At 40.8% G+C, this 13,839-nt stretch overlaps 1 protein-coding gene across 1 annotated transcript; it reads right to left on the reverse strand.

Moving 5' to 3' along the window:
* Positions 1-318: 318 nt before the first annotated feature.
* LOC121958724 (somatostatin receptor type 2-like) lies at positions 319-12,534 on the reverse strand. The gene is made up of 4 exons (XM_042507826.2): positions 12,162-12,534; positions 8,171-8,912; positions 7,389-7,714; positions 319-6,748 (listed from the first exon to the last, which is right to left on the reverse strand). Exons 2-4 carry the CDS (start codon positions 8,556-8,558, stop codon positions 6,317-6,319), a joined length of 1,146 nt encoding a protein of 381 aa, XP_042363760.1. The 5' UTR covers positions 8,559-8,912; positions 12,162-12,534; the 3' UTR covers positions 319-6,316.
* Between the last annotated feature and the right edge of the window lie 1,305 nt (positions 12,535-13,839).

Genomic DNA, 13,839 nt, shown 5'->3' on the forward strand with positions numbered 1-13,839 from the left:
GAGTAAGTGATAAGACTGAACTGTTTTGGAGTTTACAGCCCCTTGAGAAATGCTCGTATTTGCTCAGTCCTACATTTGGCACCATCTGTATACAACACTGTGTATTATGTATAATGTCTTTAGAAGGAAAAAACTTAAAGAGGTCCTCTGAGAGTTGTATTCCAGGGGGAAACAGTGGAAAGGCCCTCCAAGTTGCAGTTCAAGGAACTTTCTAAGATATACAGCAGTCATTGTACATAGTTCTTTTTAGCCAAGTGTGTCCACACAAACTCACAAACAGGCTACATATGCACATCCACTGACACACAAATGCACAGGTTTGACCATGGGAGCAGAAACTGGCCTGTATTTTAATTGCAGAGACAAGGACATTGGTCTGTCCATTACAATCGATGATCACATTATAATCAATGCAACAATAAAGAGTCACAAATAAACATTTGCTTCTGACATTATATCACACAAACATAAGCTATGTAAGCTGGGGGAAATAGTGTATACAATAGGGCTCTGTAAGTTATGGTTGCTGACATGTTTGTAAAGTACAAAGGCCTTTGGTTGTTGGCTTTCGGGAGAAGTAGGTTACAATGTTGTTTGCTGTACATGATGTCATCACATGATTTTTCACATTGAGTTCCAAGGCACATAGATAAACGTAACTGCACAGACAAGTATCCATAGCTGTACACTGTCAGACACAAGCACGTAAGTTAATTTGTCTCAATATTATAATGTGACATCTTTAGTGTTAAAAACCAAAGTACGATTTAATTTCTTTGACCAAAAGAATGACTCATATTTGCTGCTGATCAGAACTCCAAAAGCTACAAAGTTGCACCTGTTGTCACTGAAGTTTAACCCAAACTCAAATGCATTTCTGTAACTTTTTTTCTGATGATGTATCTAGCAAAATAAGGTGGCCACCAAGCCCATTCTCATTCCAAACACGTCAAATACCATTGCTTGGTCAGCGATTTCAGCATCAGACTTATGAGCCAAAAGCCACCTTTTGTGGCAGTATGATACGCGACAGACGGCATCAGTTAATAATGCAGTCCACTGAAACCTTTTGCAACAGTGTGATATGTGCTAGACGGCGTCAGTTTGGATATAAGAAACTAAGGAGTTGAAAAGTCCCTTTTGGGTGGGCAGGACAGGTGGTGGATGGGTCCAACAAACTCTGGATTTTTACCCTAGAGCCCACTGTTCGCTTCCCATATGAGTGTTTAGCCAAACCGTGACGTTTTTATCCAAACCTAACCATGTGCTTTTGTTGCCTAAGCCTAACCACGTACCTGTGTTGCTCAAAGACATTAAGGTAAATACGAGGAAATTTACCAACATACATTTATTTTGAAAAAGACTATGCATCTAACAAGCAAGAACTTTTAATTTCCCATGAAATCTGAAGAGAAGTTTTGAAAAGACACAATGCATTTAACAGGCAGAAATTGACACGCTGTCACTGAGCATCAAACACAGAAGCAGAATACATCGCATATAATATGTAAACCTGAACGGCACTGACCATGCAATGATATTTGACGAGTTTGATGAGAATGAGTTGGGCCATCCAGTAAGTGTGCAACACTGGTTTTGGTTACTGAGGAGACACAGAAAATGGGATACACAACCCTCCCCATGCAAGAACAAGCAGAGGATTCCACAAATACATAGAGTTAATATCGAACGGTGCATCCTCAGGAGTGCACGTTCTAGCCCTTCGCAAATGAACTTGTGTTTCAAAAAAAAAAGAGTGCAAGAAGGCAGAGGTTTCCCATTCCTCCACTTCTTCCTCTCATCTGTACACTATACATTGGCAGGAACAAGACAGAAATCCAGGCAAATGCCCTTTTCACATTTGTTGCTTAATTGTGCCCGGCTAACAAAGACCCATGTCACTCCAAATGACTTCTCCGGGGTATGACCTAATTTCAGAGAGATAATTAGGTCCTGATTTCACAAAATGACTACAACCTCTATTTCAATGCATCAGCTGTCCTTTTAGCACTACATTTACACTGGTTTTGGCACAAACCGTCTTATCAACATCTAATAAACATCAGAATGGACCATTAAGTACATTAAGTATGTCCAAATAGCCAGCGGCAATGACAGGCATAGTGCGTTTCCTTCGTTATGGTTCAGTTCATTTGAGCTCGGATGAGTTTGGGTGGGTGTAAAATGTGTGTCAGCTCATATTATTCTTCCCTAGCTGTGCATGCAAATAAAGGGGGGTGGGTAGGGAGAAGTACATAGCAAAAGTAATTAACTGTGGATGATGAGGAACAGTTCTTGCACTTTAGGCTTGAAGGTGCTGAATACCTTTACTGTAATGGGTGACTGGGAAATGAGGTCATCACCGTGACAAATATTTGACAGAGTATTTGCAGAGAAGTTATGCAGAATAAACCATGTTTAATTAACAGGTTTTCTACATGAAATAACATGCTTGTGTTGTTGGGTATCACTCACAAAGCCCTTGAACCACTGATGCAGAATTGGTCACCCTCTTCATCCTCTCAATGACTCAGACAAGAGTGCGTGTAACTAAAGTCTGTGTGACGCATTCTGTGCAACATTGCTAGAGTGTATGTTTTTGTCTTTAAATATATCACATGGAATTGTACCACGCATGCCTTCAAATGTCATTGAGTATTTTATGGGACTGACCCTGCTGCAATTACCACAACTAGCAGTGACAGCCCAGAGAGAATGCCATGACAAATTATTCTCTGCTGTAACCTCCCAGGACAAGCCCTCTCTGGCACCTCATCTCTTTTGATTGCACTGATTGATGGGTTCTGACTTTACTGATATACTAGGATGAGGTGAATATGACACTGCAGCATATGGCGGACAACCTTATTGTTATAAAGGCTTTGCAGTTGTTTGACAAATCTCCTGGCAACCAGGTGTGGTTCAATCATGGTGGTCTGTTGGAAAAGCCACTGTGCACAAACACCCTGACTGCTGAAACGGAAGTCGATTTCTGCTGCGGATGTGGGCTCATTCAGTCAGTATGAATGGAGTGATAAGGTTTCCCAATTCAGGTTGTTGTAACAAGGTAGCTCCTCTTTACTAGGAAACTGTAGCTTAATGGAGTTAATTGCTATAAACAGATATCTGCATATGTATGCAGAATCTGTAGGCAACAGGACAAGCTTTTGGTATTGAAAACGTTCACAGTTTTTGTTTGTAGTCAGAGTAGACATGATCAGTCACGTTTGAGAGTCAGGTAAACAGTCCAAAGGTCGGAAAGGCAGAACCCATCAGCTATTGTTTGACACTAATTTTGCTTTATATTAACTGTGTATCTGGTTTTAGAGATTTGCCAAAAATGAACAGCACATAGAAAAGTTATGGCCCAGATAAATCTAATCAAAATATTGGCCGTTGCAAAGGAGGCTTTATCATCATCAGATGATAACTGTTGGATTCAATGATTGAGTAGAGTCAACTCAGCAAAAAAAGCTATTATTGTTTTAGCTAGCTCATTAAGCAGCCAGCTAATTTCTAAAAGCTTATAAACTAGTTAAAAGGTAAGTTTAGATTAGAGGTTGATGACCATACATTTTCATTGGGGCTGTTTCCATGTAGACAAAGTGTAAAAATAGTCATTTCTATTTCCAGGAACTAGTCTTAAGCCATGCTAGTGGCTCTTTGGCTGTACTTGAGCTTGCTGCTAACATCAGCATGCTAAATGCCCACAGTGACAAAGCTAACATGTAGATATTTAACAGGTATAATGTCTGTTGCCATGCCATTGTTCCAAGAGCTCATTATTCTATACACCCAATAGTTCAAGAAATGTCCCACTGGACCAAGAGGTCCAACAGACTGTTATGTCAAAAGCAAACACACATTCTCCAAAGGGCGGAAAATTGTTTAAACACTCTACCCAAACAGAATCAAATGGCCAATTGCTATGTAGAATGACATCATTGGAATTTCCTACTATGGTGAAGAAATTATCTTAACCAGTCGCAGTTCTCATGCTAACACCTGACCAACCCGAGCAACAAAGGCGAAGAGTACTAACCAATCAGAGGCAGAGTAGGGCAGGAGTTTTTAGCCCTTTGGAGCAATGTGTGTTTGTTTTCGTGAAAACAACCTGTCAAATGACCTTTTGGTCCCGTCAGATTTTTTCAGACTATTGGGGCTTCACAAGCCGTGGGAACAATGGACAGTCCCCTAATAACTTGCTTATCTGTTAGCATGGTAACATTCTCAAGATAATGGCTGAATAAAACATGGGAATTCCATGACATTTCACTGATTGATTGATTGATTATTACATTAACCAATCTGGTACCCTGTCAATCTTCTCTTAAGAAGCCACAGCAGAGATGACAGGGATACTGTATATACTGGAGCTATATTCACATGTCTCAATAGCTGCTGAATTGAATGCCATGGAGAGATGCCAGATACATTGAGTCAAGGTCTCTTGAGAGGTTAATACAACACTGTTTGTGGCATTTGGTGTGCAATAACGTGAGCGTACAATGAATATTTTAACAATAAGTGGCGGGAATGTACAGTATGAAAAACTTAATGCTAAATCAACGTTTTTGAGTTAGCGTAGATGTAACGTGTGAAAGCACTGTGGGTGCGGTGTTTAAAAGATGTGTGAATGAATCCAGTTTTATCTTTGGAAATATGAAATCTGTTGTTTTTTGGAGCTTGACCCATACTGCTAAACCGTTGAATGTTTTTGACCTATTGATACATACGAGTGAGAATACAAGTTAAGAAATACAATCAGACTTGGAGCAGTTGTTGTCGAGGAGGGGGCGCCTTCCAAAACAGCCATTACAAGGCTTGTAACTATTTCTGAATTAATTATATAGGTGTTTCTAGGTATGTCTTTCCTTTTCTGTTTTTCTTTATCACTCACATCACATACATAGCTCTTTCTGTCATCTGTATTAATACAGCAATTCATCTCCTTTTCTTACTGTCCCCTTATCTCGTCTCTTTCTCCCCGTTTGACGACATGACACATTTTTCTGCCCTCTGTGAAATTTCAGCACTTTGCAAGCACACGTTGGCTGAGCCAAAAGTGTAGCTGAGGGTAGTGACCACAATTCAACATCAACTCAAGAGGAAATCTTACAATGTCAAAACACAGCACTTTACAAGTAGAAATGGGCTCTTTACAATGGCACCGCTGGCACAGGGAGAAATATTGTTAAGACCATGTGAATATGTATATACAGTGAAGTATAAAGTACATTTAATGGGTTCCACAAACATTGTTTTAGAGTTGTCCTTGATGCATGACGAGAATACAGAACTTTACAGCAGGGAATTCCTTTGAAATTAATTTGACACAGAGTTCGTGTCAAGACCTTTCCACAAGATGTTGACCATGTTGTATGTACAGAGTCAAGCTGTTATATAGATAGCGAGGTCAGAGCAGCCGCCAAGATGTTTTCCCATCCTTCCAAGTAATCAATAATCCAGGATGTTCAATTCGAGAGTTTTACAGATCAATGCAGCTCCTCCTGCAGAGACGCTGGCAAAAAAGAAAAAAGAGCATCCTTCATTGTTGGGGGGCTTTGACATTTTGTTGCCCTGATAATCACAAGACCAGACTAATCAGCTTGTATGAATAAAACATGACCATGAACCTTTTCACCCTTGACTTGCGGTTTTAGATTTCTGTCTTTCAAAGTTTCTATAGAATTACATTGTTGGCTGTTCTCCACTGAAAGATTTAGCTGACTTCTTCAGCAGTATTTCCACATTTGGAGAAATCAATGCCGACCCTTTATAGCTCTCAAACCACTCCCTCAAGGACAGCATAGGAGTGCTCATTTCCCCCAGATCTCTCTCTACCATGGGTGAAGTAGCCCCAGTATTTCTCCAGTGGGTCCATTTTCAGATCCTGTGTCTTATTTCTCAGTTCAGGCTGCATGACTTCTGACAGGAACCTCAATGCTGGAAGGCATACACAGCACAATCAAACATTATTTATTTATGTTTGATTTCAACATCACTTGTCTCTGCTGTGCTGAATATCACTTCATACATTTTTGTCTGCATCAGGGCCTACAATTTCACGTTGCCTCGTTAACCCAAAGAGAGTTTGAGCTGGAGTCAGTGTACTTTCCCTGACCTCTGCAAACACTTACAAAATTGTTTATTTTTCACTTAGACTTTGTTCATGTGTCCATGAGCAGCAACTATTATATCATCCTCATGCCCCCGCATCTTTGAACAGGGGTCACTAGCAGTGTACTGGCAGCTCATCAGTCTGGAAGCACCACTGCTTAATCTTTCAGGCCTCCCTGAATCTGCTTGCCATGTCTCAGATGCTGGTCTGCAACTCGCCATTGAGCAGGGCAGCATTGTGAGTCTCCAAGTTCGCGTTGATGATTATAGCATCGTTAACCATCCTGCTCCTGTCCGCCCTGCTGTCGCTGCGCTCTATCTCGTCCAGGCCCGCCACCTTTTTCAGACACAGGACATTCTGAAAGCTCTTCTTGAAGTTATCCGACAGGAAGGCGTACAGGATGGGGTTGGCACAGCTGTTGGCGTAGCCGAGCACCACCACAAAGTCGAAGGTGCTCTTCACAGCGGAGGTGGGATTGATGGAGCTGGTGACTGAAGTGACGTTGAATATGTAGAAAGGCAGCCAACAGAGGACAAATACTGCCACCACGATGGACACCATCTGCGTCACCTTGCGCTCAGAACGCTTGCGCTTGGTGGAACCCACTCGCATGCCCGACGACTTTACCTGGCAAACAAGTGATCTGTTAGTGACTTGAAATCTCACATTGTTAATATCATAAGACATAAAGTTAGGCATTTTTGGGATATATATATATTTTTGCTTTTCTGCCAAGAGGTAGATGAAAAGATTTCTGCCAATCTGATTTGCGTTTAGCCAGAACCGAACATTTATTGCAAGGTATTTTATGGCTGAAATTAATTTGACTCCAGATGGCAATGTGTTCCTGAGTTGATAGCCCTTTATGGAGAAAACTGACTGAGCAAATTTGAATCTATGATGTTGCCCTTTAACATGTGCCTAAGTTTTGTATTAGCGCAAGAAAAAAACCTTAAAATGTTACATGCACATGCAGATAGTTTACCGTTCTGTACCAAAAACTGTTGTTCAACGCAGAGTTGTCAGCTGTTAACTACACTCTAATGCGACAAAGTGACAGTGACAAATTAAATTGAGTTATTTTGTCTGAATCTACAAACAAGGGCCTACTTCTAAAGTCTTGTTGATGGTTGGATGTTTGTTTAACATTCTAGTCCTGTAGCCAGTAGTAAAAAAAAATGAAACTGAACTCAGAGTGCAATGGAGCTGCAGAAACAGAAAAATAATGTTGAATTATAATATCCCACATGTGAAGGCAGGTGCTCACCTTGACTATAATGAGCAGGTAGCACAGACATATGACTGCCAACGGCAGGAAGAATCCTATGAAGAAGGTGTAGATTATGAAGGCTGTATAATAGACATCCTGGGGCTCTGGCCACACAATCCCACATACTGGCACCTTGTCAAGGCCACTGAAGATCATAGTAGGTAGGATAACTAACAGGGATACGCCCCATACTGTCAGGTTAGTAAGCTTGGCTACGCGGGGTTTGCGCCATTTTGTGGATTTAATAGGGTGGACCACAGCCAGGTATCGATCGATGCTCATCACCATCAGACAAAAGATGCTGGTGAACTGATTGAGAGAGTCTGGGGGGAGGGGATGGGGGGTGGAGAGAGAAAAGTAAAATGAGGGCATGTATCAAGTCAGACCATGAGTAACTGCTAATGCTTGTTCTTTTTATTACACAGAAGATATATAAAGTGTGATAAAGGCTGTTGGTAAGACCACTAGGATGGCAAACATGTCCAAACCTGTTTGGATTGCATTCAGTAGATGGTCTTCTTAGCTTGGCTTGGCAAAAAAGGGATTATTCCTCAAACTATTCCTTAAAGACTCTTAAATTTGCAACTGAAGTCTTAACAGTGCAATTGAGTACATATGTTTATCTGGGTTTTCTTTACATTGCAACCACAGCAGACATAGATTTCAGGATAATTTCCCTCTTGAGGTAGCCAAAAGTGTTTCTTTGCCCAGCAAAACTGCTACAACTTTCTCAAGTACACCATTAGCCCTATATAACACTACATTAGCTCTCCACCTACCAACAGTCATGATCACTCTGCACAGCACCTCTCCAAAAGGCCAGTGCACTAGCGCCAGCTGCATGGCGATGAATGGCAGGCTCATCATGCACAGTACATCTGCCACTGCCAGGTTCAGGATGTAGATGTTGGTCACTGTCTTCATTTTGGCATAGCGCAGGATGACATAAATGACCAGGGCGTTGCCGCACAGCCCCACAGCGCACACAATGAAGTAAATGAAGGTGATGACCACAGAGCTGGTCTTGTCCTGGTGAGGCTCCCGGGTCTCTGTGATGTTCTGGTCCAAGTAGGACTCATTCCCCTGAAAGTAGCTGTCATACATGAGGGGCTCGGGGATTGAGATGTTGGGGGAAGTCGGAAGAAAGGTCCACTGATCCAAGGCCATGATGTCTGAAAGGGGTTAGGGTATCAAAGGGCTCAGAGAGTCTTAAGATGTCAAGGATTAAAGGGTAAAGGTCTAATCAGAAAGGAGTTTGGGGAAAGAATATATTATTGGGTTTAAAGTTAGGCTTCTGCGTACATAAAAGCATTTATTTTACTATGCAAGGCTGTGGAAATAAGGGTAAAGGACCTTGAGATGGTAAGTTCTAAGATAAGCTTGGGGTTATGGGAATTTGAGACTTTTGGGGTCTTGGGGTTTGGGGCTCTGGGGATCGGGATGAGTGGGGAATTTTTATTAACAAGGAACCACTAGTGTCACATCCCAGCTGTGGAGAATTGGCAATAGCGGAAGATAAATCTATGGAGAGAGCGAGAGAGAGAGAGAGAGAGAGAGAGAGAGAGAGAGAGAGAGAGAGAACAAAGTGAAAGATCATTAAGTTTGGCTGAAACAGTGAGTATTTCCTTTGGCAAGTAATTATAGTCCTTTAAGATCCATAGCAACAGTTTCAAGGTTACTTTACATAACTGCTTACACGTCTTAAACTGAAGGTATAGTATTCCATCTGGAGAATACTCCAGAAATGTCCTTTGCATGGTTAGTTTTTATTATCCTCAACAGGACTAATTTCCTCACGGCAAGCATTTGGCAGAGAGAGACATGGATGACAGGCCAAGACACCAATCCAGCCATGTCCAAATTTGACATGATGTTCAGTTTTCTAAAAATTATTTTGTTTGTTTTTCTCACACAGCAGCAAAATAAATAATAGGTGAGAGGCAAAATACTGAAGCCACCCACAATGACAAGTTACACTATTCAACCTAAATACACAACTTTCATGTCATGAATCTGATTTGAACGCTTTCTAGAGATGACAAAACTCATCACAACTTCTACTTTAGAGCCATTTTTGTGTCAACGTCAAAGTTTCAGCTGGATCTCATTTCATCTTATGGTCTTTGCTCGCTTTCTGACACAGTCCGGACAATGACACACAGAGACAAGTTGTCCAGGTCAGGTGTGTGCATATGTGTGTGTGCATGCGCATGCCTCCCAATGTATGCATGCAAAAAGGCACGCCTGAGTGAGAGCAGGATGAGGTAACTGTGCTGCAGAAGACAAATGTTTATTCAATTGATCTCTGGGACAAACAGCTCTGACACTGCAGTAGGATCACTCACTCTGCCCCTGCTGTGACAGCATCAGGGACATTTGTCCAGTTCTTACTTTCATAATATGCCTAAATTACATGCAATTGGCACATGTGAGCCCACTTTAGACAGTCCACTTTGTGCTAATGAGGGGTGTTGTTGGGTAATTGCTGGGTACAGTTACTTGTTATCACAGGAAATGAGGAAAACTACAGGAAAGTTGATCAGTGATTACTGGAGCCAAAATGGATGTCTCTAAACTTGGTATTTTATTTGCCTGTAAGTCAAAAAGCCCAACAGTATTCAATGAAAGACCAAACAACAAAATTCAGTTATCATTATTATCACCAATTAGGTGTGTCAACTAATTCCAGTCCTGATAAAGTAGGAATATCCAGCCTTTACTATTTCTATTTCTTCAGTGGCCATTGCCCTCTGAAGTAGAGGCTCATCCATTTTTCACATGGCTGCACACATTAACCATCAGCTTTTTGCTGGAGTATTTGACTCAGACAGCTGCAAGGATGGCAATGACCTGCTCACCAACCTGAAACATATTCGTAAGATTCATTGCAGAATTTTGGAGGCAAGAAGCTGTTAAAGTTTCTTTAACCTTGTAAGAATGATTATATATATGTATGACAAAGAAAAGCATGAAATTCTCACATTTAAGAAGCAAAGTGAGCAAATGTTTGGCTTTTTTGCTTTAAAAAAAAACCTGATTATGCAATTATCAAAATAGCTGTCGCTTTATTTTTTTTGTTGACTGACAAATAGCTTAATTGACTAATTGTTGCAGATCTAGACCAATATAGTAAATTTTTAGCCATTATCCTTAAAATTTCCCTTGTAGTTTATTTGTTGACACCTAGTAATATCAGAAAGTGCAGGAATGGCGGACCCCGCCACTATAAATAGAAAAACTACTATATAGTCTGGATGTAATTGCACTGAATGGTGACTGCTAAATGATTGCTGACCAAAACTATTATTCAAAATTTGGTCTGGTTTTATAAAATCTGATAATTTTAAGGGTAAAATTCTAAATGATTATTAAAGCATTAAATTTTCACATTTAAGAAGCATGGAACAAGCAATTGTTTGGCTTTTTTTGCAAAAAAAAAAAAACCCAAAAAACAACAAAAACATTTTTGAATATTTATATATGTAATATTTATACATGTATTATGCAGATATAAACACGATTAAATTAAAATTTTAAAGTTATCCTTTACTTTCCTTCAGTGGTTCACTTGGTGACACCTGTGATATCAGCGAGTGCAGGAATGGTGGACCTGCCACTAATGATAAAAAAACAACAACTACTACATATTCTGAATGTAACAGCTAAAATATTACTGGCACTAACTATTATTGAAAAAGGGGTCTGATTTAATGAAAACCTTATGATTTTAAAAGTAAAATTCTAAATCCACTATCTCCATTGGCCCTTACTGATATAATATATACATAGAATAGGTGCTTGTGTGTCTGAGAGTGACTGAGTGAAAGAGTTACAGGGGAAAGTGCACGAAAAAGCAACTTACACTAATAATACATCTATGAATAAAAGGGTTTATGGTGTAATTTGCTAGCAGGAGGCAGTTTAATTACTGTGTGTGCGTCAGTATTATTTGGTAAAATCTTGAAGTTTAATTATCATTGTATTAATGAGAGTAAAAGGGGATTCTGGCGCCTATAAAAATTCTTGCAGTGGAAGAAAGTCTAATGGGCTCACAGGGACTCCCAGATAAACCTGAACTGCAGGTGTTATGCGCTTTATTTTAGCTCAGCGCTGCTGACTGTGTGAATAGTTGAGGTGCTGCCAGAAGCAGCAGAAGCTTAGCTTGATGCAGCCGCACACTAACCTGCAGGCTGTGTGTGACAAATGTCCAGCTCAACAGGAGACTTTATTTCCCTTACAGCAATGTGGAGACCCTTGTCCAACAGTGAGCAGTTCAGTTTATCTTTCTGCACAAAGGACACTGATAAAATGGCTGTAGCGGGCTTCAAACCTTTGATCTCTTAATTGAAAGACAACTCTCCCTGACACACTTCAAAACCAGTGCTCCCCGTTAAGTCGAATAATTGCGCGTTTCTCCACTGTGGTCGCACCTGTTCCAATTATTTTGGCTGCGCTGGGATGAGGGAGCATATGCTATTCTTATACCAGCATGCAAAATGCGCAAAAGCACGTTTTGGGTTTGATTTTCTTTTAAATCCCTCCATTATTTAATCGCATTGAGTGCCAAAACTAAACAAACCTACACCGTGAATTAGCGCGTCTACTTTATGGAAAAAATGAAACTTTTAGCAGACCAAAAAAGAGAATAGCAGAACAAGAAGAATTGCATTTAAGTGCGCAAAAGCCAGAGTTCACACAAAAATGCCTACGGGTTAATAAAATTTAATTCGCACAACAAAAAATGTGCACAAAAATATCTCAAGCACTTACTTTTAAATTGAAATTTGAGAACTTCATCTTCATATCAACTCCATCGTGGCAAGGTGTCCCTCAATAGAGAATACATGAAGTCCAGCCGCTCCGAAGCGTACTGACCTGCTGGAAAGCTGCATCCCGCCAGCCTCTCCATCCACCTGCTCCTCGACTATTACGCACGGCGCTGGCGTTCAAGCGCCCACGCGCCACCTTTGTCAGAGCTGGTGGGTGTACAACGTCTCTCAGGTCATTTTTACTTCCAAGAAATATTCCGCGGTTATAAATCGAAACTTTGGCAATCCGCGTCTTAAGAAAAAGAAAAAAAAGCCGTATTGCGCTCACAGCGCGCTGCGTCCAACGAGAAAGTGTTGGCACCGAATCACTCGCGACGACAATCAGAGCTGCAGGACGCACGAGAGAGAGAGAGAGAGAGAGAGAGAAATGGAGAGAGGGAGGGAGAGAGGGAGAGAGGGAGAGGGAGAGAAGACGACAGATGATTAGAAACAGTGAGTGAGTGAGTGAGCGTCACCCGGTGTGCGTCGGTGTCCGGTGGATTGCTAATTTGGAGTCATGTGTATGCTGGCTCATTTTCCTGGTGCCTTGTGTCATTAACACATCTATGTCGCTGAGAACTGTGCAGTTATCCAGCAGACTGTTTCAAATGTGTGAAGATAAACCAAGAATTTTCACAGCAGCTCTGTATTTGTGACAAATCCTGTTTTCGTGGCAATTTACGACGCATCTTTCAAAAACAAAATTACTGTAGTCTTGCAGAGTTTACACAGACACAAACAACCCAAGCAGCCGCACAGAATGATGCCCTTCTTCAATCAGCATCCACTGAAATGATTTCTTGCATTATCCAGGCCCATGTGCAGATCACAGTAAGTGGTGCACATTCTTGTGAGCCGATGGTGATGACACTTGGATGTGAAGACAATCCAACAACAGCCCCCCTTTCCCCCTCTTTATAAAGACAGAAGCGGGCACAGATGGCGGGTATCTTCCATGACCTTTCCATGAGAAAATGTCCCGCCACTTCTCTCAACATGGCAATGCAGAAGTGCTGCTATTATTACAGCCAGCTGTTATCAAAGATTAATAGCTCTATTTATGTCCGAAATGATAGGAAAGACTGAAGCTGATCAGAGGAGGAAAGACGGGTTTGTGATGTTTTCAGTTATTTTGTGCAGAAATCCCCAACCCTGTGTGCAGTCAGGAAGGTTCAGGTGTGTCTTTGCTTTGCTGTGGTTTGAGGTCAACAAGTTCTCTGGGTCAGTTCACTTTTGTTTGTCACTGAGTACCACATGAGGTTCATAGGATAGAGGATTAGGGCCATGTTTAAGAAAAAAGTGTTAGAACAATTCATAGTATTACGAGAATAAAGTTGTAATTTTGAGAATAAAATCCTAATATTATGAGAAAAAAAGTTGAAACATGAGAATGAGGTCATAGTTTTATGAGAAAAAAAAGTTGTTATTTTATGAGAATAAACTTGTGCTATTATGAGAATAAAAAGTTGTCATGTTACGAGAAAAAAGGCATAATTTTTATGATAAAAAATCGTAATATTACAGGAGTAAAGTTGTTTTTTGATGTAACAGAAGTGCTTACTGAACTGATACAGTGTGGACAGAGAAAGTTATGCTTACTGTTTGGATATGGTGTTCACAGCCTAAATATTCTGTGAGGG

This window comes from Plectropomus leopardus, chromosome 19 (genome assembly GCF_026936395.1).
Source record: "Plectropomus leopardus strain MGB_pleo_1.0 chromosome 19, ASM2693639v1, whole genome shotgun sequence".
NCBI lineage: Eukaryota > Metazoa > Chordata > Actinopteri > Perciformes > Serranidae > Plectropomus > Plectropomus leopardus.

Bases quoted from the DNA above. Each gene is read 5' to 3' on its own strand.
- LOC121958724 (XM_042507826.2), bottom strand. From the start codon at position 8,558: ATGGCCTTGGATCAGTGGACCTTTCTTCCGACTTCCCCCAACATCTCA. The intron at 7,715-8,170 runs GTAGGTGGAGAG...CCCTCCCCCCAG, and splicing joins CAGAGTGATCATGACTGTTG to ACTCTCTCAATCAGTTCACC. The intron at 6,749-7,388 runs GTGAGCACCTGC...CTTGTTTGCCAG, and splicing joins ACCTGCTCATTATAGTCAAG to GTAAAGTCGTCGGGCATGCG.